At 42.8% G+C, this 23,122-nt stretch overlaps 1 protein-coding gene across 3 annotated transcripts; it reads left to right on the top strand.

Annotated features, from left to right (window-relative positions):
- Positions 1–1,007: 1,007 nt before the first annotated feature.
- Positions 1,008–21,511, top strand: LOC146173891 (uncharacterized). 3 transcript variants are annotated; one of them, XM_084583430.1, is made up of 5 exons: positions 1,008–1,186; positions 8,433–8,593; positions 8,671–8,753; positions 16,818–16,907; positions 16,990–17,101. In XM_084583430.1, the coding sequence occupies exons 1-5, from the start codon at positions 1,061–1,063 to the stop codon at positions 17,019–17,021; spliced, it is 492 nt and encodes a 163-aa protein (XP_084439556.1). In that variant the 5' UTR covers positions 1,008–1,060; the 3' UTR covers positions 17,022–17,101. The 3 variants fall into 3 exon arrangements, with proteins under 3 accessions (XP_084439556.1, XP_084439555.1, XP_084439554.1); XM_084583428.1 differs by lacking the exon at positions 16,990–17,101 and adding an exon at positions 21,206–21,506 and having other exon boundaries at positions 1,010–1,186; XM_084583429.1 differs by lacking the exons at positions 16,818–16,907; positions 16,990–17,101 and adding an exon at positions 21,206–21,511.
- The last annotated feature ends 1,611 nt before the right edge of the window (positions 21,512–23,122 follow it).

Below are 23,122 nucleotides of genomic sequence, written 5' to 3'. Positions count from 1 at the left end.
AAATGAAATTTGGGTTATTTGAGTCTAAAATTTGGACTTTTCACCTAAAATATTTTTTAAGTAGTCCAAGTCATTCGCATGTGAACAAGGCAAGAAATGACTTTAAATTCCAGTTGCCCTATAATACATAACTGGGCAACGTGATATTCTGCCGCACGTTTATTGTTTTCTCAATGCTAAAGCGTTACCAGGGCACATTCGGGGCATAAATACACACTGACGCTTCTCAAAAACGTTGCAATCAAAAAGCGAAATGTCTTAGTATCCTCGTCTCTAACGTCAGCATTCAAAATCCTTTGACAACGCTGTATAAATCTAGGCCGGAAAAGCACTGCATACTGCAGTGCTGCATCTGATTTTCAAAGCTGCACAACACAGTAGAGTTCATCTTTTGAGGTCGTGGATGCAGTGTCTTGCGTCACTGCGATTTTTACCCTAAGTGCAAAGGGTGTATAGAAAGATAATATATCACTCAACAGTTGCGCATTAAAAAGATCTCTCGTCGAAAATTTTCGCATTATGGCATCTTATAGGAACAAAGCAAGCTAATTCCAGACACTTGGCACCCTTACAGGGTAGTGTGGCTATATGAATGTACAAAAATGAACTTTATTCTAACCTAGCTCGTAGAAAAGCCTGCGTCACAGAGCTATGACATTTCTTTGGTGAGCCGTAATCAGCTGACGTCTTTTAATTGGAGCAATCTTGTCTACGCAAAAGCACTGAACTAAAATCACATCTGTCTGCATTACGTGCAGACGTCACATGTTCGTGTCTTATTAGCGCTGTCTGTAAAAGGAGCATGATTCTCGAACAACTGCTATCAATATGTAAATATATTTTTGAGTTGAAACTAGGGTTGTGATGGAAAAATACAGGGTATTAACAGAATGCAAAATACTGAATGCGAACAGATGCCTTGATATTTAAATGGTCCTACATGTGCCCATAAAACGTCGCTTTGTGCCGTTGCTCAGAAATGTAGAAAAGACAGTTGTTGATTACTCATAAATAGCGCGGATCTCCATCAGACGCTGTGTTTCAGTTGGCATACGTTTAGATGGGGTACCTAACTATGCTTGCCGTCTACTTAAATATATGCATTTTAACTCTTGCACGCATCGTCTCAGCTGGGATTTTGTATGAAAATAACCCCCAATTTTATAAACACCAGCGCGCGAGTGAGGTATGTACATTTACATTTAAACTTTATTCCACTGAAGCCTCCAATTGTGTGGCCTTAGCGTTTACCTGGCCATTGTTGAGCCCAGTGGCGCTAATTAGGCTCTACTACTCTAAAAAAATACCAAATTAGCGTTCCCCAAATAATTTTCTTTAGTGAGGGAGGTAATCGGAGCCAGTGTGTCCTGAAACAAAATGCCGATTGCATTATTAGAAAGCACTGGAAAACAAATACGTTCAAAATTAAATTCTCTGGATGCGATTATCCAATCTTGATTCACGAAAGATGCCGATGACGATTTCTGTCCTGGTAGGAGGTGGAGAACCGTGCAGGTGGAGTTACATTTCTATAGTCGGCTAAATATATTTAACTGTATGGCTGCTAGTCTATAGATTCGAGAGCATGCACTTTTCTACAGCTAGCTAAAGCAGTTTATATGGCTATCAGTCTGTAGCTTTAGAGCCATTCAAATTTCTATAGACAACTAACAATAACTGCATGACTAATAGTATATAGCTTTAGGAACATACACTGTTCCATAGCCAACTAAATCGGCTTATATGCCTTGTAGTCTGTAGCTTTAGAGACATTCAAATTTCTGTAGCCAGCTTCAGATATCTATATTACTAATATTCTTTTGCTTCTGTAGCATCAACTTTTCTATAGCTTGCTAAAACTGATTCTATGGCTTGAAGTCTGTAGTTCTAGAGGCATTTAAATTTCTATAGGCAGCTAATGATAAGTGTATGAGTAATAATCTATAGCTCCAGGAGCATGAACGTTTCTATAGCTTGCTAAAACTGATTCTATGGCCTTCAGTCTGTAGCTTTAGAGCCATGCACATATCTGTAGACAGCTGAAGATTACTGTATCACTAATAGTCTATAGCATCATGTAATATGGTTTTCTATAATTAGCTAAAGAGATTTTGTATGATCTTGAACCTATATATAAAGTGGTATAGAATTATATATAGCTGCCTATAGATATTTCAATGACACTTTATAGCCGACTATAAAAGTCCATAGATGGAAATAGCGGACCATAAACGTTTCAATTGAAGTACATAGACCATTTTTGTATGGGTCCAATCAAGAAACAACTTCCTAGTCTTCTGCAATGTGGGGAATAGCGCGGCGAAAGGGACCCTTTCTTTCTTTCTTTGAATTAATGTAGGAAGGGCTCACTCGTCAGCTGAATTTTAGTATGGAGGAGCATTTCCGCCTTCCTGTTTCTTACAAAGCTTGTGCCCTCGCTCAAGGGCGTCTTTTTGAATTCTTCCCACGTCATGAAAGAAGACTTATGATTCAGATATCATGTACAGTCAGCCCAATCCATTGCAAAGAAGATGTTCTGAAACTTCGCTGCATCGTGCCAATGGGTAAATGCGGGGACCGATCCATAAAGCAGTGAGCAGCCTTGTCTAGAGCCCGCCGACAGTGCTCTGCGGAGCAAATCAGCACCATATGACGTTAGGCCCTGTTGTGTTTGGTACTCGTTGGGCCAAGATACCTTTGTTCCATAAACAATCAGTCCATCGTCATCATAACGTTAGGCCTTGCGATCGAGTTATGCGTTCGGTGCGTATGCTCTGCCAAAAGAAACCAATGTGTGCTTGCGCGTTAGCGGCCTGATTTCTGATTAGTTCTTGCGGTTCATGCCGCCAAGTACTACCCTACTCAACATGACTTGCAACACCAAGCGGCTTGACGGAAGTGCTTCCCGGCAGCATGGTGGTGCCAATAAGCGAAGCGATTTAAAACGAAGAGTAAAGATTTTCCTGTTACACCATTCAGCGTTCTCCCCTGCCCCGTCTGTTCTTAGCAGTAACATAGCGTTATCGCATAGCCTCCATGCACGTGAGGATTGTAAGGCTCATGTCGCACTTTCTTTTGCTGCGTTCGTTTTGTTAGCGCCTGGTTTGCCAGATAAATTTATCGGGCCCAGCATAAAACTCCTCCTCGGCAAAGCTAATCGTGCTGGCTCCTGCGCTAAATACACATTTCAGATATATTTGAGCAGAACGCGCAGGACATGTAGCTGGCTGCTGGAACTGTGGAACATTTTCCACAGTGTTCAGGTGCGCTAATCTCGACTCCATCATGCTGCTGTAAAACGCTGCGACCACGCTCGGCGGATGCAAGTCATAAAGAGCGGGATAATACGCTCTTAATTATATGTAACAGTGGCCGCAAAGCCAATGCGTTTCGCGCTAATCACGAAGCGGCTATGCAGGCAGGGGCAAGCAATATCGGAAGATCGCTTTATTCAAAAGCAAGTGCACGTGATAGCTGATATTCGCTCTTAACAAAACACAGGCCAGTATAAGAATGCAAGCATTGGGCCTAGTTGCTTATTAGGTGTCTATTTTCATCTCGTCCGCACACTGTAAAAAAAACGCACTTTTACCTGTCTGTAACCCACATCCTCCAGAAAAGGTTTTCGTGATGTACTGATACCTCTTATTGGGTGCGCAATCAACACTACGTTCATTAAAATAGTGTATTAGTACCTCACTGCACTCTATATGGGAGGGTGTGAGATATAGGCGCAAATCCAACTGTAAGGGTGCCATTTTTATAGTGTATATGTTACCACCACACCCCTTGCGTTGCAGGCGTATTTTATTACTGCGTGTTCTGCTCTTGGTTATCTGCTGCAAGGAACACCGCATTCGGCATCCGTACAGATGTAGGCCTTCGACTTCTTCGACTCGAAATCTTATAGGCACGGCGAGTGGTGTGTATGCAAGAACGCGCGTTAATCCGCTATAGCTCACGCTTGGTTGCCTAGTCGCCCCGTTCACTCGAGAAACACGGCTTACGACGCCTTAGCGACCGTACCAGCCTTACAAACGCATGCAGTGCGGCCCTAAGGGCACAAAAGGTACTTGCTAAGCGGGGCTAGACAAGGAAGCGATATGCAAGCATCCCTTTGGTTTGCCACGCATGCGCAAGAGACGCATAACTCCAAACCCTGATCCTATTGTGAGATGTCACTAAACAGCTCCGTTGAACCCCATCGGCTTGCTCTACACAAGGCTCTTCGCTTCTGCACATATTGTGCCAGTTCTCGGCGCATTTTTCCTGGGTGATGTTTAAAACTGGGGCTATATATATGTTACTGAAATAAAGACGAAATGACGCTGCAGACTGAGACGTCATCCCTCCAGGATCCTCTTTCCGGGTTGGGCTAAGGTTTGTGTCACAAACCCCCGCCTTTACGGTCAAAAGAGGTGCGGGATCCCCTTCACGATTACCCGTCGTTCCTCTATGAGGGTTGTGAACACATTTAAAAGTTAGGCCGGTCAACCCGTGAAGCACGTGTGTCGGTGTGTGATTGAGGAATAAGTACAAATAGGTCACTTTCTTTTACAAACAATTGAAGGTTTATAAATAGCAGACCAAAATTACACTGATAATAATAGAGTACAATGAAAGAGAATACAACGCCACGACAAGATATTGATAAAGACGAAGAAATAAATGATAAGAGAAAAAAAATAACCCGACAATGAACAAAACACTGTGATAAAAATATGAAGACTATAAAGATAATAAAGCAGGTTTTTCAGATATTATAAGCATGAGCAAAAGTTACATAAGAACACAACGTAAAATACTACTAAGTCAGGTCAAAAGTTAACAAAGCGAAAATAATGTTCGATTTAACAACAGTCCGTGGCGAATGAAATTCTCAGGTCTTTCTTGTTTGCTGAGGCGTCGAAGGCTGTGTTGCTCGGTAGCGGCGGCCGTACAGGTGCAGAGGACGATGCGTCGATCGCGGGCCCGAAGAACACAATACGCTTTCGGAGCACCGCGGAGTGGCCGGAAGTTTGAATCTTCCCAAACGCACTGGTGAGGGCGTGCTGCTGTCAGTTATTTTATACCCTCGGCCGACTATGCAGCAGCCGCGTCAAGGACAGGCGGTCGCTGCCCCATCGGCTTGTCGAATCTTGTCCAGAGGAGCGACGGAGTCCCGTGAATTTCGCTCTATATTCCAGCCATAAGCTCCCGCATCTTCCGCTGTATAATAGGTGAAGCAGCTTGTGACATTTTGGTAGTAGCCCGTATTACGGTTGGAGCTTGCAAATTCTGAAGCGGGTTCTGTGGCTGTGAGCAGGTTTTCCGGACAGGCACGAGCAGGGTAGTTTTATTGGCTTGTAGCAGTCCAAATATTAAGGGAAGCACCTCCACAAGATGCCACATGGTAGTGATAGTGCCGCAGAGTAAAAACGAAGAGAGTAGCCTTGTAATGAAAGAAACTGTTTATTGGGAGGGTTTTCGCCCACCAAAAAAGTTAGCAAATCAACGGCGGTGATGGCAACGACCTAGTTTGGAAGTCAAAAGTCTACTAATGCGCCTTTAAATCGGCAGTGCATACTCAAATAAAGTCGCTGCAGAAACATCTATATGAACGAGCCAAAAGATACTAGAAAACTCCGGAACATTACGCAAACACTTATTCCTGCCGGCGATCATTCCAGCCTAATCTCGGCAGATCGCTCTAGACAGAGAAAGCAATAAAGGTGCGTTTCGCTATACGGAGCATGAACAAACCAAGTCCACAGAATAGGTCCTTGCGCCACAATTGCAGTGACAAGGCCGCACTGCGGTGGCTGTTCAAAGTCACAGATTTTAATGGTTCGTGGCAGCACTGTGTTTTTTTTTTTGTTCCTATAAATGATATCCTAAGCTAAAACTTGACAGAAGCTTTATAGCTTTGTTGTAAACAACTGTAAGAGAATTTACTTTTACATCCTTGTTTCATGCCTTGAAATTCACAACGCACTGATGTGCACAAGACCATGAGCAGGAATTATTTGCTCCTGCTATCCAGAAGCTGTTCACTTGAAGATATAACAATCGAGCTGCTCATTGGGTGGCGCCGTTGATCATTCTGTAAAGTAGTTAAATAGCAGCGTTACGCGCAGGCAAATAATCGTGCTGCTAGGCAGTAAGTTCATCGAATTAGCAGGCACAACGCACGGCTAAGGTTCGTGCCGGTTTCAAACATTTACCCGCGATAAAGGAGCATTTATGCACACCTTTTTGAAACAAATACAAACATGGCAGCGAGAATAAAGACTCGCGATGTGCAACATAACGTCTTCGCAGTCCCGCGCGGGAAATAATTTAGAGGGCACTTTTGACATGTATTGATTTTTTCTGCTTGTAGGGCATCGGTTGTATTGTGTTTGAATATATATATATATATATATATATATATATATATATATAGACTGCCTGCTTGACCTGAATTTAAGGAGTTGCATTCACAATGCACTCCATCTTAGGTACCAAAGTCATTGATTCAGAGCCTTTATCGCAACATGACCATATATTTGAGAAATGTTTGCATGATTTACATCAACAACACCATATCGTTGACACCTACCAGATAGCGGCAATTCAAAGATTTAGAACACAATAATAAAACGAAGAACGGATAATTTTGCGCAACTTCGAAATCAGCGAGTGGTATTCGCATGTAGTTGTTGTATATAGCAGAAATACGTGTTTAGAATTCCTTGTAGTGACTCTTCCTGTGGTCGCACATGGGCCTTGATGCATCCAGAATTTCCTCTTCAATTCTCCGCTTCTCATGTGAGCCTCGTGGTCAAGGGCAACTTCACCATATTTTTGCGATATCGCTGCAAAATATATGATGAACTTGATAGCTGGGAAAGCGGTGTTGCAGGTTTTTCTCTTAACGGCATAAGTATTTCATTCGCATCAAAACCATTCACTTGATGCACAACCGAGTGTCGCTGTACAATCTAAGTCACAGGAAGGCACTAGTATGTTGCGTTCGCCGCTCATTTATTTTACCTCTATCAAATAAAGATTCTCTTCTTGCTCAGGAACAAAGTATATTTGCTTTACGGATATGTCCACTTCCGTTTATTACGGCTGTTTGGATTCTAAATTTGTCGGCAAACCAATGAGAATGCCTATAGCAGGTGATATTTTGAAGGAGACCTGACCGAACATTAACTAATGAGCGCCTTGAGTAAAATCATAGCATAGCCTGTTAAAAGGTGCTTCTAACTAGGAGGTCTGCTTTGAAATGGTTGCTTCAAATGGGAAGATAATCGTCTCAAAATATATATCTCGAGTATAATACGCTGTTCCTAGACCTCCCAGGTACGTTCAAACTGCTCGGTTAAATAGGAATATTTCCTAATCTCGGCCACCGTTCACAAACTGTTAAATGTAATGTGTATGTTACGGTCTTGCCTGAAAATTAGAACACAAAGCTAATAATTCGTCTGATTGTTGGGGTTTTAGGTCTCAAACCCACCCAGGGCCTGCCACCGTGTAATTGCATTGCACATTACACGGCGGCTTTGCTTTTCTCCTACATTGGAAAGCAGCCGCCAAGGCCGCGATTCTATCCCACTTCCTCGGGCACAGAAGTTGAGGGCCCATGGTAGGATGGGAAAGAAATATCATAATAATTAAATGAGCAGTAAGATTCTAGTACGCGAATGAGAATCTGGAAACAGGGCATATAGGCATCAGTAACACACCTTCTCGCACCGCAATCATAAAGGCTTGAATACTGGCTTTAGTGATATCCGTATTATACGTTCTCCCACTGACTTCCTCACAGGCCATTTAAACGAACAATTGATACCTTGCAGAACATTGACCGTATTATATTTTATCAGACATAAAATGGTGTTTGATTATGTATTAAATTTGGAGGACACTTAAGCTCTCCATTTAAAGCTATGATACGATGGCATGCGCGTGAAAGGGGTTTTCACTTTTTAATGTCTACTATTTATTCTTGTAATTTCTATACACCGATACTTATAATTACCAAACATTGGCTTTTTATTCTGAGCAGTGTGGTACCTTGGAAAACGTTTTTCTTTTTATTTAGTTTATTACTGATTCAGTACACATTATGAATTTACAATTAGCATTACCAAGAATTGTCTTTTCATTCTGAGCATTTTTTCACCTTTCAAGTCCCCTTCTTCTTAGTTCCTTATATGCTACTTTTTTGTGGAATGAATTACCAATAAATTACAAGTGTTTCTTTGAGTCGTCACAACCCGTTCCCTACCAACCAGTAATCAGTCACTGGAACCACACATTACCGTGACACAAATTTCTTCGCGCAGTCACCAGTTATTTTCGACACGAGTTGCCGACAACTACTGCAGCGACACAGGCGGCTTTTGAGCTGAACGACGTGTATTAGCTATAGCCTAATAACGTACAAATCCTATTTCCAGGTGACTGAAACTCCTGGAATGCTTGTCGTTAAAAGGCAGAGCTGGAACCCGGCCTGGCCTCCTCTCACGCCTTGCCAGGCACTAAAAAAGATTGGGAGATTGAGCGAAAATGAGTTCCGGTACCTTGTCTATTACACGCCAGTGGGGGCACCATTAGCAATGTGAGCTTTTAATAACATCACATTAAAAAAATCCTAATATTTATATACATTATATCCCGTATCTTTTTTACTTGCAGAAAAAGTTTCTCGACAACAGTCACTACTTCATTAAGTGCGCTTCATCGTCATCCCAATGTTCTGAAATACCAAACTCTGCCGGGTAAGCTCACTTTTTCTGGAACATCGAAGTGAAGAATGGCAGTTCTTAATTTGTTGTGACCAAATCGGTAATTTCTTTATTTGAAAGATGTTTCGCTTTAAAAATGTGCGCGAGTAATTGACTTCAATGCATCTCCATTAGGTTTTCAGCACACCTTATTACCGTTACGACAGTAATGAACGACCGCCAGTGAGGAAACCCTGCGGCCTTTTTCAAGGACTTCGCACGGACTGCAATTTTCATAAAAGGAAGCGGGCATATATGGCTTTCATGAAACATAAACTTAAAAATATGCGAAACACATATAGAGTTTTTATATAACAAATGCCTTTTAAGCGCGATCATTGAAGGGTTGTTTAGGGCAGCAGCTCAAAACTAATTAGTGGAGAGTCATGCTGAAGAGCGGTAATAGACAAGCGCTCAAAAGCCCAAGAATCAGAGTTGGGAACGCTAATCCTGCCAGTTCCTTGCTAAACATACTCAGCTGCGCTATTGGCAGTTGCTGACCTAGGATATTTTTTTGTGCTGGTTCTTTGGTGCTGCGATAGTAGTATTGAAAAATCAGTACGTATCGAAAGACCGGCGCCTTTAAGACCTAAACACTACACGTGTAAGGGGGGGTTTATTGCTACGAGGTGTTTGAACTGAAGAAGGCGTAAACGGAGTCGCCGATCAGCGAGACAAGTTAGGTGCGTGAACGCCACGCTACTCCGGCACAAGTCCGTCGTCTTCTTTACAGAGGTCTCCAGCCGCAAAAGGAGCCATCCTGGCGACTTGATGGGCCAACAAGGTGACATGGTTACAGTAAGGCTTGAGGCGTCGAACATGCACTGTCTCGCGGCCGCAACGGCAGATATGGGGAAACGGCGTGAGGGGCTCAATAAGGACATTCACAGGGGATCTCCGTCGAAGAACAGATAGAGATATGATACTTTGGGGGAAGTTTCCTGGAGGGGCTCGGTCTACATGGAGGTGTCCGTATCCAGATAAAAGAGCCAGGCGTGAAAATGGGACAGGTGCATCATGTTCGTTGAGAGATTGTTGGAGAGCGAACGAAGTTGTTATCTATCGGAACTCTCGATTCACATCTCGGTAGTTTTCTGATAATTTGTGCGATATCAGGGAGCCGGCGCTCCATTTTTATCCCGCCGATGGAAGGTGTGTCTGCTGGTCCTCTTTTGCAACCTGGTGTGTGGGCAACTGTCACCCATAGAAAGCGCCTCTACCACCCGACCGACTCACGGAGCCAAGACACTGATGTGTACGCGGAGCCAAGTGATGACTCCTAGACCGATGATGGCATACTAGACCGATGATGGCATGGCGTACGTAGGCCGAGCGTTGGATGCACAGATAAGCAGAGTCGTCCTCGTCAAGCACGTCATCGATCATCATGGCCCGAAGTGCCCAGTACATAAAGCTTTGTGCCACAGCAACCGCTTGGCAATTTGAATTCCCGGAATAGCAAGCATCTCCCTATATTTGGAAAGCCTAGTACCGGGTGGGATCAAAGACATGAGGTTCAACCTCTACAAACACGTCATTGCCATATATGCCAAGGAGCAAAGCGCACAAGACAATTTTTCCCCCATCCCTAAACTTGGAAATATTAACGTACACCCTCTTACTCTCCAACAGAGCGGATCCACAGCTGATGTAATTTGTAATGTTGACATTGCTATGTGTGATATGGATCTGCATTTGTTCTTCAAGCCACCGACCAGTGGCTTCTGAACAACCCATGTACAGCGTCTATGAAGATGTACATGCATCAAGCTGAATTTCAAGAGTGACTGCATACCATCGTACTTGAACGTTGGGCGCTTTCGACACCTGTTCGAACTTTCGTGCCTAAGCCTTTAAAGTGCAGGAAGTGCATAAAGATCGGCCACTTGCATGCTGTGTGTAGCAACTCCATCGTGTGCCCGAGACTGCACTAGTGCGCTAACTGCCGTGGCCGTCAGGATTCCTAATCTAAAGATTACCTCGTCTGAAATCGAGCAGGCGGTACTGAAGCAAATGATGCGACACCTAACTACGCACAAAGAAGCCGCTGCTAAGGTATGGCGACGTCGTACGTACAGCGCAAGGTCGTCGAAGAAACTTATAACCGTTGAAGCGAAACTCCCAAACGCAACTGCAACTGCTCCAACTCAAAGCACAACCTACTAAACCAAGGGTACCCAAAGCATGATGATGAGGGACTTGCTGCACGAGAAAAGAACTTGGCCCCTACTACAAAAGGCTTCTACAACCACCGGTGCTGGAACATTCCCACGCTCAAAACATCGAATGCCAGCGACCGATACAGCCGAAACGAACGCTGCGACCATGTCCAAAACATCCAAGCTATTGCAATGCTCTCGTCGTTGATGAGTGTAATGCATGTCTGCTGGCCGACCGGCGCACGCCGGTAGCGCACAACACACTGTAAGTTCTGGACGTAGAGAATCCGGTTCTTGTGATTCTACGGAAGAAAACATTGGATCCGCCGAATATGTCTTTTCAAAACAAAGTCAAGCAAGCTTTTTTCAAAAGAATGTCCGTGGACTAGAGCCCTGAATTACAGATATTCGGTAACGTGTTTAAAATATCATTTTGACTGTTGTTTATACGTGAGCCCAATCTAACAAAATATTTGCGAATATCGGGTTATGAGGCACTTGCATCGTGGACACGCAACAGAACCAGCAAAGACATTGTTTACATTCAACGAGATATTACATATTTGCCTGATTCGGTTCTTTCTAACACCGAGAATCAGTTTGTTTTTATGCCAGTGAAAAGCTGGCACCACACGTATGAGCTTGTGGCTGCGCATTTGACAGAATCAATATGCTTTCATGTTGAAAGGTTGTGTAATTTGATGGCAGTCACAGCAAGTCCGTGGATAAAGATAAGTGATTGCAATGCTCACCACACTTTTGGGGACGTGTTAGGATAATGTTAGGGTAAGGAAGCCTGTGTCCTTCGCATGTGCCCATGGCCTTTAGGGCCCTAACAATAGAACACCGACTTATATTCGTGAATTGACCCATGGCAGCTGCTTCGATTTGACATTTCTTTTGGAATGCCGTATAAGCAGCCTCCAGGCACTTTTAGATGTAGAATCTCATGCAGCGAACATATCCCAACATATCCGGCAAAATAAGCCGGCCATGGCACATCTCGTTAGCCTAACGTATGCAGTGCATTGATTGTACAATTTTTAAAGTACTAATGGAGGAATCGTACACTGAAGGAATTTTCAAGGGTTTTGAAGACAATTTAAAGAGGCCTTAGAAATCACAACCTGTTTATTTAACGTAGTTGTAAAATGAACCGAGTTTGACATTAGGTTACAGCGACTGCCATCACTTCTTCGGAGGGCAGAGCGTAGATACCGACGTACAAAGTCGCACCTAGACCTTAGAGATGCACGAACACAGAAGAAGATTCAGTGCACACTTCAAGCCCTGAAGACACAATGCTGGAGGTCTTTTTCTGAAAAACTAGATCAATAAAAGCCTTCATCACGAGTTGGAAGTGTCATTCGTGTCTTTCGTACGTCCAATTAACAGCTTCCTCCGTTCAAGTCTCTTGCGCTCCATCAAAACCAGTGAGGTAAAAGCAGCTGGTGGTTTCTTTACAAGAATAACAGTCACGCAGAACCCATCAACAACGCTGCATTGCTGTGACATTCCAACGTCGCGCGAAAAACGGATATAAATCCTCTTGACCGTGGGCCAACATGATTCTGCACTGCATGCCGTAGAAAGTCACCATCACCGTGGCCTGATGGTGCGACACATTCTGCGCTATCTAACCTAGGCCAGGAGACTCGACGGCACTGTTTCAATAATTACAAATAGTGGTGCGATGGCACAGCTCCAAAAGAATGAAAGACCAGTTGTCTGGTTCCGCTTCAGAATCGAGGAAAATCACAATTCGATCTTCGTTATACCATCCAATCACACTGTCCAGCTTTGTCGCTAAAGTCGCGGTAAAAAGTTTGTACAAACACGTGTCGAAAGATACTTGGAGCGTTACCAAATTTATACCAGAATTTATGTCCAGATTTCGCCGTTTCCGCTCGTCTATCGACAATGTGGCTGACCTCGAAATGGCTGTTCAGAACCAAAAAGCTTTCAAAAGATTGACACTAGAATTGTTTTTGGACATCAAGGGCGATTTTAGCAACCTAACACATCAGGTCTTTTCGGACGTCTTTGTAGCTGCTGAGGTAAGAGCGCGCATGTTCAACTGGATATGCAGACAGCGGTTAGAGAGGCCTCCTTATGGCCAGACGGAAGGTGTACCAACAACACTAAATCTAACTACTTGTAGAGTTGAGAAGGTTAGATTACTGAGCCAAATCTCTTCAATCTTACTATCGTTGGCCTCGTAGACCTACTACCACAATCTTCTCAGATGAGCATCTATGCAGACAATATATGTATTTGGACTTCACATGTCAGTTATTCCCAAGTTTGCGCGAGCTTTAAAAGACATCAACAATATAGACGTCGTATCTGTGTATACGAAGCATAGGTAATTCGACCGAAAATCTTCACTTGTAGAATTCACACGTGAAACAATTTCACGTTACCCCATATTTATTAACATCAAATTCATTCCTTATGAGAGACGCCATTGCTTCCTTGGAGTTGTCATTGATGTAAATCTTTCGTGGAGTCCTTATCTCAAAGAAATAAGAAGCAAACTTGTAGCGATTGTCCACGTTCTCACCTTTCTCGGGGGAAAGTCCGGGGGCACACAAGTGCACTAAATGGTCAAACTGTACCGGTCACTGTTTCTGTAACCGGTCGCATGCGATACAGCTTCCCCATGTTTATTATTATTAGAAAATGGAACCTCAGGATTGCTCAAATTCTGCAAGCCCAAGCTCTTCATATATGCCCTTGATTCCCTAAATGTGTCTCAGCAGCGGCGACTGTTCTGGTCGCCGTAGAAACAATGTACTACACATATTGCAGTTGAAAGAATGAGAACACTTAGTCTGCAACTTACAAAGGTCACTGGTCATCACCTAGATATTCGTCCAGTAATTAGCCCAAGGACTGCATTCGCCAAAGTTATCGAATATTATTGCACCTAAATTCCTTCGCAGTACACCACTGCTGTAGGACCATGCTACTCCATATAGAGTCGACATGAGCATCGGAGAACATTTATATTCCTAGAATTGCAAACAAACCCAGAATGTAATTACCGGCTCTTAAACAATTGACAATGAATTAACTGCACTTCAAACGTCAACATCATGTATACGTTTACAGAGATGGCCCAGTTAATTTAATCCGCTTGGCGCGATCTGTGGTAATCCCGTTCATGTCAGTTCTGATAAATGATAAAACGTCATATTTGACTTCTTCAATTGGTACTGATCAACCTGCCCTACGCGCTACAATAAAATTCATTTGCCAAGAACCTCTATATGACTGAACATTGCTCACAAATTCTAAAGCAGCTCTTCAAGGCCTGCAATCTGCGCTTTGCCTCCAGTCACATTACCAGTCATATGATGTCTGTTACCGGCCAGCCACTTTTATTAACAACGGTGGCAGCGAGACATATTTTTCTTGCATTGGTACTAAATTCTGTCTCTATTTCTTATCCAGCCTTGCAGAGCCATCAGTTTAAATGGCACATCTGCCTTATCGTCGAAGAAAATGTGGCTGCGATGGCCTCAAATGCGAGAAATCATAATATGCAGACAGTTCCAGGTGTCCTTATCAATCAGAACGATGGATAATGGAATTTCATCACTATGTTTTTATCAGTCTCCATCATAGTGAAGCACATCGAGGTGATAGCCGTAATGGAGACTTCAGTGAACAGCTCTTTAAGTACTACTGCTACAGCAGTAAAAGCATTGTTCTCTAGAATATCTGGAGCAGGCATTGTTGCGTTTGGGTCTGTGAACGGGCAGCCAGAGACATGCCTACTCGACAATCGACATGGCCACACATTGATTAGTCATTGGGTGAGGGACGTTTATAGAGCGAATAATATGATGGAGTATTCAGAAACTGTTAAATCTGAAGCTTTGTTGAGGTTCAGAAGTGCTAGTTGTTAGTCAGCGCCTGTGTCTTTGTCTCCCTTTCTTCGTGTTTCGTCCCGTTCGTTGCGCTGTTTTATTTCACTTTGTTGAGAATGCAGCAGTTGTTGGCAGTCGACTCCTCCGGGTATCATCGATCTCGAGTAGGCCTGTTATCTCGAGCCAAGCAGCTGCCTTCGTATTGTCACATAGTGGTGGCAAGGCCGTAGGCACCAAAAGAGAACATAAGTGTGATAGAATTGATTATAACTCCTTATTGAGCGGCCTTGCGGCCGTAAAACGAACTCAGCAACTCGGCGTCGGTGACAGCAACAACCGTGCTCTCTGGTCATCGAACTGAGGATGCCTTTAGAAAGCGGTGTAGAAAAATCTAGGCAAAACCGCGAACAGTGACTAGCATAGCCAGGAACATTGTAGAAATACAAACTCGTGGCTGGAAACTTTGAGATACATCTATAATCATGTGCCACAACAAAGATATCAAAAAGCTAAGAATTAACTAACAATACAAAAGTGATCCGCGCTAAATTCACAGTGGTAAGACCGCACGCTGGTGTGCGTCGAAAGAGGACAAATAAATATTTCAATGGTTCGCGGCAGTAAGGTGTTAATAGGCCGAGGATTTAAATCTACGGGGTTGGCGTTTCACTTACCTGAGAGCGAGTGTGAGTAGTTATTGGTAAATTTTAACAATTCAACAACCAAGTTGCAAAGTTCATGTACATGAGCGGTATTTAGGAGAAGCTCCGGATGGTAACATTATCTCTTCCGCGCTGTGTACATAAAGACGGGGGTTAAGTCTTCCCCTCGTTTTTCTAGAGAATACGCATGCATTCTTTAACATCGAGCGATCGCAAGCCAAGGCCTGGGGCAGGTATGTCGCAGCAGCAGCTTCAGGCAGCAAATATTTCATGGCCTTTCAAGGTAGATGTGGGTAACTTCACTGTGATGAAAACACCGAAATGCTTATCTGAGCTTTTCAAAATGTATACAATTTTAAATATTCTCTCAACAAATAAGTATTCAAGGCGTTGCACTATGCTCCGAGGCCGACCAGACAGAGCATGATTGACTGCGCACTGTGGACACGCCAGATGTGGTGGCGAGTTCCTCGGCGCATATTGTCATTTGCGGATGCCTAGCCCTTTTCACAAATTCTTGTGTATGATGTTCATTATGCCCTAGTCCATAGCTGAGATGACGATAAAATCATTATGCCGTGTTCCTCCAGAAAAATTTTTCAAGTTAACTCACGCAAGTTTTCCAGGGATCGCAGTACTATCCACAAAGCTTGTTCAGAATCCAGCCCTACTGACACGCCTTTGCATCCACAGTATTCTCCTTCGTTTCCTCTTGATTGTCCATCTCAAATTGGGACTTAAGAGTAATCTCACAGGTGCGGCGAAAGCTGCTCCGTGGTGCCTCTTTTCACCAATGTGACATATTTCTGCCAATGGTGACATTGATGTGCGGACAAGCATAGCAATTTTTCTGATAGTAGGTTTTGAAAGTCTTGTATTGAAGGTGAATTGTATAGAAGGTGAATTGCATTGAAGGTGTGCAGGAAGAGATCTGCTACTGTTTGCCCAATATTGCACAAAACGTTCCCAGTATTTGCGTTTTCAAACTATCACAGTTCTTCCTGGTATTTTGATTGAGCCATAATAACATGTTGTAAAGCAACTTAGAAATGACTGAATAATATGCAAACCGCTCGCATCTTGTCAGTGTATTTGTGTTAAGAGATATTAACGAGTAAAAAACCACCTTCAAAATTGCAGAACACTGTAGAAACAGTACTTTGGCATTGACCATTTGAGATAAAATATTCAGCACACCGAGGCTCAAATTTTATATGGGCCTGCTGCTACATCGAGGGTGTCTTTGCAGACAAAAAAACTGTTGCCCTTTCTTTTGCATTTCTTCCGCTCAAAATTTCTGTGCACTTGAGAGCAATATCCGGTATTGAAAAAAATATCAAACTTTTTTCTAAATATACTTAGGTGGTACAGCTTTTGAATTCAAGGTCATGTATGCTGACAGTAGAAGTGGATGCTTCATATTTGTGACCAGCGAAAAGCTATTTGGAAGAAGTGAGTTTCATTTCATACGGACGTTACGGGATATATGCTCTACTTATAACTTCAGAGAATATAATTGTTTCCGAACTTGTAGTACAGCGCAATATTGAGAAGCGAGAATATTGAATACGACGGTTAGTTCCTTCGTTACGGCCTGAAGAGGTAAACTCACTTGAGGATGTCAAAAGAGATCTACGAGTCTCAGCGCTTCAGTAAGGTAATTTTTCGCCCATAGGAGCTCTATTATAGTACAAAGCAATGAAGTTTATTTCATGCTGTTTCTGAACAGAAATAACAGTATAGTTAGGTGCCTGCAGAAGTAAACTGTTATTGTATTTTGGATACTTCGTGGCTAATCATTATGCCACTATGGAAGAAACCTGCGTCGTTTGCCCTATCCCATAGACCGTTACGTACTATTAGAGGCTGAAGCTGTCCACGTTAATTTTACCCAAAGCAGACATGACATGACCGGTTGTATGTAATGAAGTATGGTCCAATGCGGAAACAGTTTCAAACATTTCACTCACAATTGTCTTTACAAACCAGTGCATATTTTGCGATGACAGTCAATCTTAACATTTATGACCTTCCTAACATCTTGAGATAAAAACGATGCTCTATGTAAGAATTACTATCTTCACTGGTGACCCTCAGTTATATTATCGGACAATGTGCAATGCAAGCTCAGTAAAAAGCACTTCATCATGCTGAAATAGACTATACTCCATAAAATGCGACTGCTCAATATCTCCTTCAGGAGAGTAATTAAACTGTATGAAGTGATACGAAAAATATCTACAGATTGTTTAGTGCTGGTGTTTTCTACGAACTCTGCAGGTATGCAAAAGATAAACCACATATTGAAAGCTCAGCTCTAACCGCAGTTGAACAGATATAAATTCTTCCAAAAGAAAAAACTGACATTTAGACACGGAAGCTTCATACAACATTTTGATCTTGTTTAAGCTCAATTGAGAGAGATTCTCTTATATAATTTACTTAATTTACTTTGCTATGCTACATTCGAAGAAAAAAAATGCTATAAATAATACTTGCTCTGCATTGAAGGTTGTGGAATTCGTTTCATAAAGTAGAAAGTTATTACATATTTTTGTCACGAAAAAAATATTCGGCATTGGAAAGAATTTCGATAGTGGAAGAGTGCGGCTACTTCCTATTCGTTTATAATATTTAGTGATGATGTGCAGACGTTAAGACCACAATTTTTTAGATACGTCCAGCTGTCCAACTGCTAAACTTCATTGTAGGTTTTAGAATATCTCTCTAAAAGGGGATCAGAGTACATTGCTAAGTTCGTCAGTTCGGCCGATTAGGCAACTTCACTCTTCTCGGCAACTAGCTCGATGCAAGCGCTATGCTCGCTATTAAAAGGTCGAAAAACCTTACTATGCATTTATATATACTAATAATCAATTTGGGAAATAATGCTGTGTTCTATGTACATTAGAAGCTCTTTATAGTGTTCATGTGTAGTTTAACATTGTTTTAAAAATTATATTAGTTCAAAACTCTTCAATTTTGAGAACTTGCATTAATGTTCTATGTGACACACTGAGATGTTTAAACATGGGTCATTCATTAGTTGGGCAGAAGGTAGGGGTCAGGTTTTCTGCAGACCTACAATGCCTTTCAGACCGCACCCCATCATCAGACGTCGTTTTTCTCATAGGAGACTGGAATGCTAAGGTCGGGAGTGAAGAAATATCCGGAATTATAGGAAAGTTCGGTCTTGGCGAGCCAAATGAAGCTGGGCAGAGGCTAGTAGAGTTTTGTCAAGAAAACAACCTGACCATAGCGAATACTCATTTTCAACAGCACAAGAGGCGCCTGTACACATGAACTTCACCGGACGGTTTGTACAGGAATCAGATCGATTATATTCCTTGCCGGCAGAGATGGAGAAGCGTTATACAAGCAGTAAAAACAAGGCCTGGGGCCGATTGTGGCACCGATCATCAGCTTCTTGTTGCGAAAATTAAGCTTCGGTTGAGGAAAACGCAGAGAACTAGAAGGCCTTTCAGGTATGATCTGGATCAAATTCTATTAGAATATGCTGTTGAAGTGAGGAATCGATTTCAGGAATTAGATCTAGAAGACAGAGAGCCCGAAGAGATGTGGACTGATGTTCGTGATATAATACAAGAAGTTGCTACTAAGGTAGTTCCAAAGCAAAAGAAATGCAAGAAAGCAAACTGGTTATCTGAAGAGGCTTTGCAAATAGCAGAGGAACGGAGGATGGCAAAAGGTATGGGTGAAAGAGAAAGATACAAGGCTCTCAATGCGGATTTTCAGAAAATAGCAAGGAGAGATAACAATGTCTTCCTGAACATACAGTGCCAAGCAGTTGAGGACAACAGCTAATTAAGGAACACAAGAACTCTGTATAAGACAATCAAAGATATCAAAGGAAGCTTCTGTGCTAAGCTGGGCGTGATAAAGGATAAACGAGGCAAGGACCTCACCGAAGCCCCAGAGATAAAGAAGAGGTGGCAGGAATACACAGAAGAACTGTACAAGAAGGACCCGAATGTGCAAACCCAACATGAGACGGTTGTGATTACTGATCTCGAGCCGGGCATTCTGAAGAGTGAAGTTGAATGGGCCTTAGCTAGCCTTGCTAAGAACAAACCTAGCGGAATTGATGGCATTCCAGCTGAGTTGCTTTCAAACCTCAACCATGACGCTGTTAACATTCTGCATACATTATGTCAGAAGATTTGGACAACCCTGCCGTGGCCACACGATTGGAGGAGGTCAGTTTACATCCCCATTCCAAAGAAAGGCAATGCCAAAGATTGTTCCAACTACCGCACGATCGCGCCTGTTTCGCATGCTAGCAAGGTGATGTTAAAAATCCTCCAAGGAAGGCTGCAGCAGTATGTGGATCGGGAGCTTCCGGACGTGCAAGCTGGGTTTCGCAAGGGCAGAGGAACTAGAGACCAAATTGCCAACCTTCGCTGGATCATGGAAAAAGCAAGAGAGTTCCAGAAACCCATCTACTTCTGCTTTATTGATTATGCGAAAGCGTTTGACTGCGTAGATCACAGCAGATTGTGGCAAGCTCTCCAAGAGATGGGAGTTCCAATTCACCTCATCTGTCTCCTCAGGAACCTGTATGAAGGACAAGAGGCAACAGTCAGAACTAGGCATGGTCTTACTGATTGGTTTCCGATTGAGAAAGGAGTGAGGCAAGGCTGCATACTGTCGCCCTGCCTATTTAACCTATATGCAGAGTGCATCATGAGAAAGGCCGGTCTGGACGAGTCTTCAGCTGGAGTGAAGATTGCTGGAAAACGTATCAACGACCTTAGATATGCGGATGATACCACTTTAATGGCAGAAAATGAAGTGCAACTTAAGAGACTTCTGATGCGTGTACAAGAAGAGAGTGGGAAGTTTGGGCTTAAACTGTACATTAAAAAGACAAAGATCATGGCGTCTTGCCCTATCAAGTCCTGGAGCATCAATGGACAAGAAGTGGAAGCTTTGACAGATTTTATCTTCTTGGGCTCCAAGATTACCTCGGAAGGAGACTGCAGCCATGAAATTAGGAGACGCCTGCTTCTGGGAAAGAGAGCTATGGTTAGCATTGACCGCCTTGTAAAGAGCAGAGACATTAGTCTGCCAACCAAGAGCCGTATAACTCGTGCTATGGTCTTTCCAGTTGTGATATATGGATGCGAGAGTCGGACTGTGAAAAAGGCTGACCGCCGAAGAATTGACGCGTTTGAATTGTGGTGCTGGCGAAGACTCTTGAGAGTTCCTTGGACTGCCAGAAGATCAAATCAGTCGATATTGTCGACCACAAACCCTGACTGCTCATTGGAGGGTCAAATTCTAAAGTTAAAGCTCAGCTACATCGGTCATCTGATGAGAAGAGAGGAGTCGCTGGAGAAAGATTTATGTTGGGAAAGGTTGAGGGTTGCCGGAAAAGGGGTAGGCAGCGAACGCGTTGGTTAGATGGCATCCTTGAGGCACTGCAGATGAAGTTATGTGATGTTAGGAAGATAATGAGAGACCGGAAAGCGTGGCGTGACATTGTCCATAGGGTGACGAAGAGTCGGACACGACTGAACGACTGAACTGAACTGAGGGGTAAGGTTGCGGAGGTGGCTTTAAATATAAGAGAAAAATGTGCATTAGTTTCATATTATAATCATAGTTGAAATATGCCATGCTTCAGGAGAAAGCACCTGCACATTTTATTTTGTCAGGTTTTATATGTTTCATATCTCTCCCTTTCATGCAATGCAGCGCCGCCAATCACAGGATTGCTTCTTATGCAGGCTGTCGGCTTCTTCGGACAATGTCTAAGGTGAAATATGCAGTTCCTCAGGCCTGCTGGAAGGTGTACTTAGAGAACTGTCCAGCAAATGACGTATTAATCTATGAGAAACGTTGTGGACAATTCCTGCGACAATTGTAAGGCGTGAAAAACAAGTAAACGTTGTGAATGTATGCAAGACTGAAAAATAAATGTTTTCCTTCCTTCTATGTCATGGAACAGAGTGATAATAGCAGAAGGTATTTTAGTCGTGTTCTGAGCATTGTCGCTTTCAAAAGCTGTCGCAATGGCTGTATATCGCATAAAATCTGAAGCATAACCGCAGCTTTGTGTTTGCTTACAATATATAATAATTTATGTATTTATTTATGTAATTAATTTATGTAATTTATTTATGTATGTGCTGATCCTTTGTCCTGGCTGCAATCACTGCTGTGGAGGCGCGCGTTTTGTTAAAAGTTATATAAAATTTGCTCATGCGCTGCACGAACACGTTTGACGTTGGACGCCCATCGTGGTACAAAAAGTCTATAGAGCAAATTAACTGCGTTGTTCATTTTTAGTGCTGCTCTGGAGGTCAAATGCCACACGTCGCACGAATCTTAGCGTGAATCTTCATGTGTGTAATAAAGGTCGATTCTGCGTAAGGCCTCGATCTGCCGCCGTTTTCCTATTCAGCTCAGCGCCGAAGGTTTAGACGCCATGCCAATAACACAGTGACACGTTGTTTATAAAGAAAAACGTGCCGGATCAGGAAAACCTATTCGAGAAAACCGTCGCCGTTGCCAAGTCTAGGTTGTTCTTTTCTCTTTTATGAGAAACAAAAACGACAGCGATTGTTTACTCCCGGCCGTGGTGGAAGTCTACTACGTACATTGGTTAAAAAAAAATTAATATCTCACGTACTTAGGAGGAAGTTGGAGTTCGAATGCGTTTCCAACTCGATAGATCGCGATCAATGGACCCTCTTGGGCAAGGAACATCATATAAGTAAGAACAAAATCTCAACTTCAGGAATAGTACAACTACCGAGGGTACTCAGGCAAATCAAAAGACGACAAATATAGAAATCCAGTTATAAAGCGGCACGTAAACGCGGATTCTTGCTCCATTAATGATAGTTAGCGAAACTGAAAAAAAGAAACACCTGGACATGTTAAACCCTGCTATGAATAAAGGAATTTACTGATTGCACTTCATTCAGCCCCTCAAAAACAAATCTAATGACACTAACTCGCAATATTTCACGCAAAGCTCGTTAGAGGCAGTGTTGTGCTGTGTCACGTGGATATATTGCATACTGAAGTTAAACCAGCACCTATTGTTAACCTCCGCGCAGCGGGCGGTTTTTGGAGCACTAGAGAGCCTGGCAACTCATGGCATTTGTTCCCGTCCATGTTCCCGCATCGTCCTCTGCAAGCTTGCTCGTGCCGTAGAAGTTACGCAGACAGCTGTTACCGCCTAAGCACTCATTAATCGCCTACAGTGGAGAACCTGTCAAATCACATAAAAATAATGTATCTTTTTGTGCATTTAATTATTATTAAACATCGAACAAGAAGCCTTTCCAACTCGCCCAACAGAGTGACAATCGAAACGCAAGCGAGTTTGCCTAGAAATTTCAAGATGAGCCGGCGGGAGAAGTATAACTATCATTTTAAAATAAGTTTAAAAGCACTCAAAAATAAAAAATAAATGAAACAATTCACATACGGGTCACAAATAGGAGATTAAAATCATATGAAGTAGAGCAATATGACAAATGTTTCACTAACACCTTCCAAAGAGCGCGGCAAGACATATAAAAGCGCAAAAGGCAAATAAACCAACAACACGACAAAACCACACGGCAACAATAAAACGCAGAAAACTATCTCGCTGTTTGATCTACATAACTGATTACTGTTTTTTTTTCTTG

The sequence above is a fragment of the Amblyomma maculatum genome, chromosome 11, assembly GCF_055883805.1.
Source record: "Amblyomma maculatum isolate TAMU_Amacu chromosome 11, ASM5588380v1, whole genome shotgun sequence".
NCBI lineage: Eukaryota > Metazoa > Arthropoda > Arachnida > Ixodida > Ixodidae > Amblyomma > Amblyomma maculatum.
Note: the sequence above shows the minus strand (reverse complement) of the source record. Positions and strands in the feature narration are given on the sequence as shown.

What these genes read in the sequence shown, in the direction of transcription:
- LOC146173891 (XM_084583428.1), top strand. Translation starts at nt 1,061, where the DNA reads ATGGGGTACCTAACTATGCTTGCCGTCTACTTAAATATATGCATTTTA. An exon ending in AACACCAGCGCGCGAGTGAG is followed by an intron (nt 1,187 to 8,432) that starts GTATGTACATTT and finishes TCCTATTTCCAG; the next exon opens with GTGACTGAAACTCCTGGAAT. An exon ending in GTGGGGGCACCATTAGCAAT is followed by an intron (nt 8,594 to 8,670) that starts GTGAGCTTTTAA and finishes TTTTACTTGCAG; the next exon opens with AAAAAGTTTCTCGACAACAG.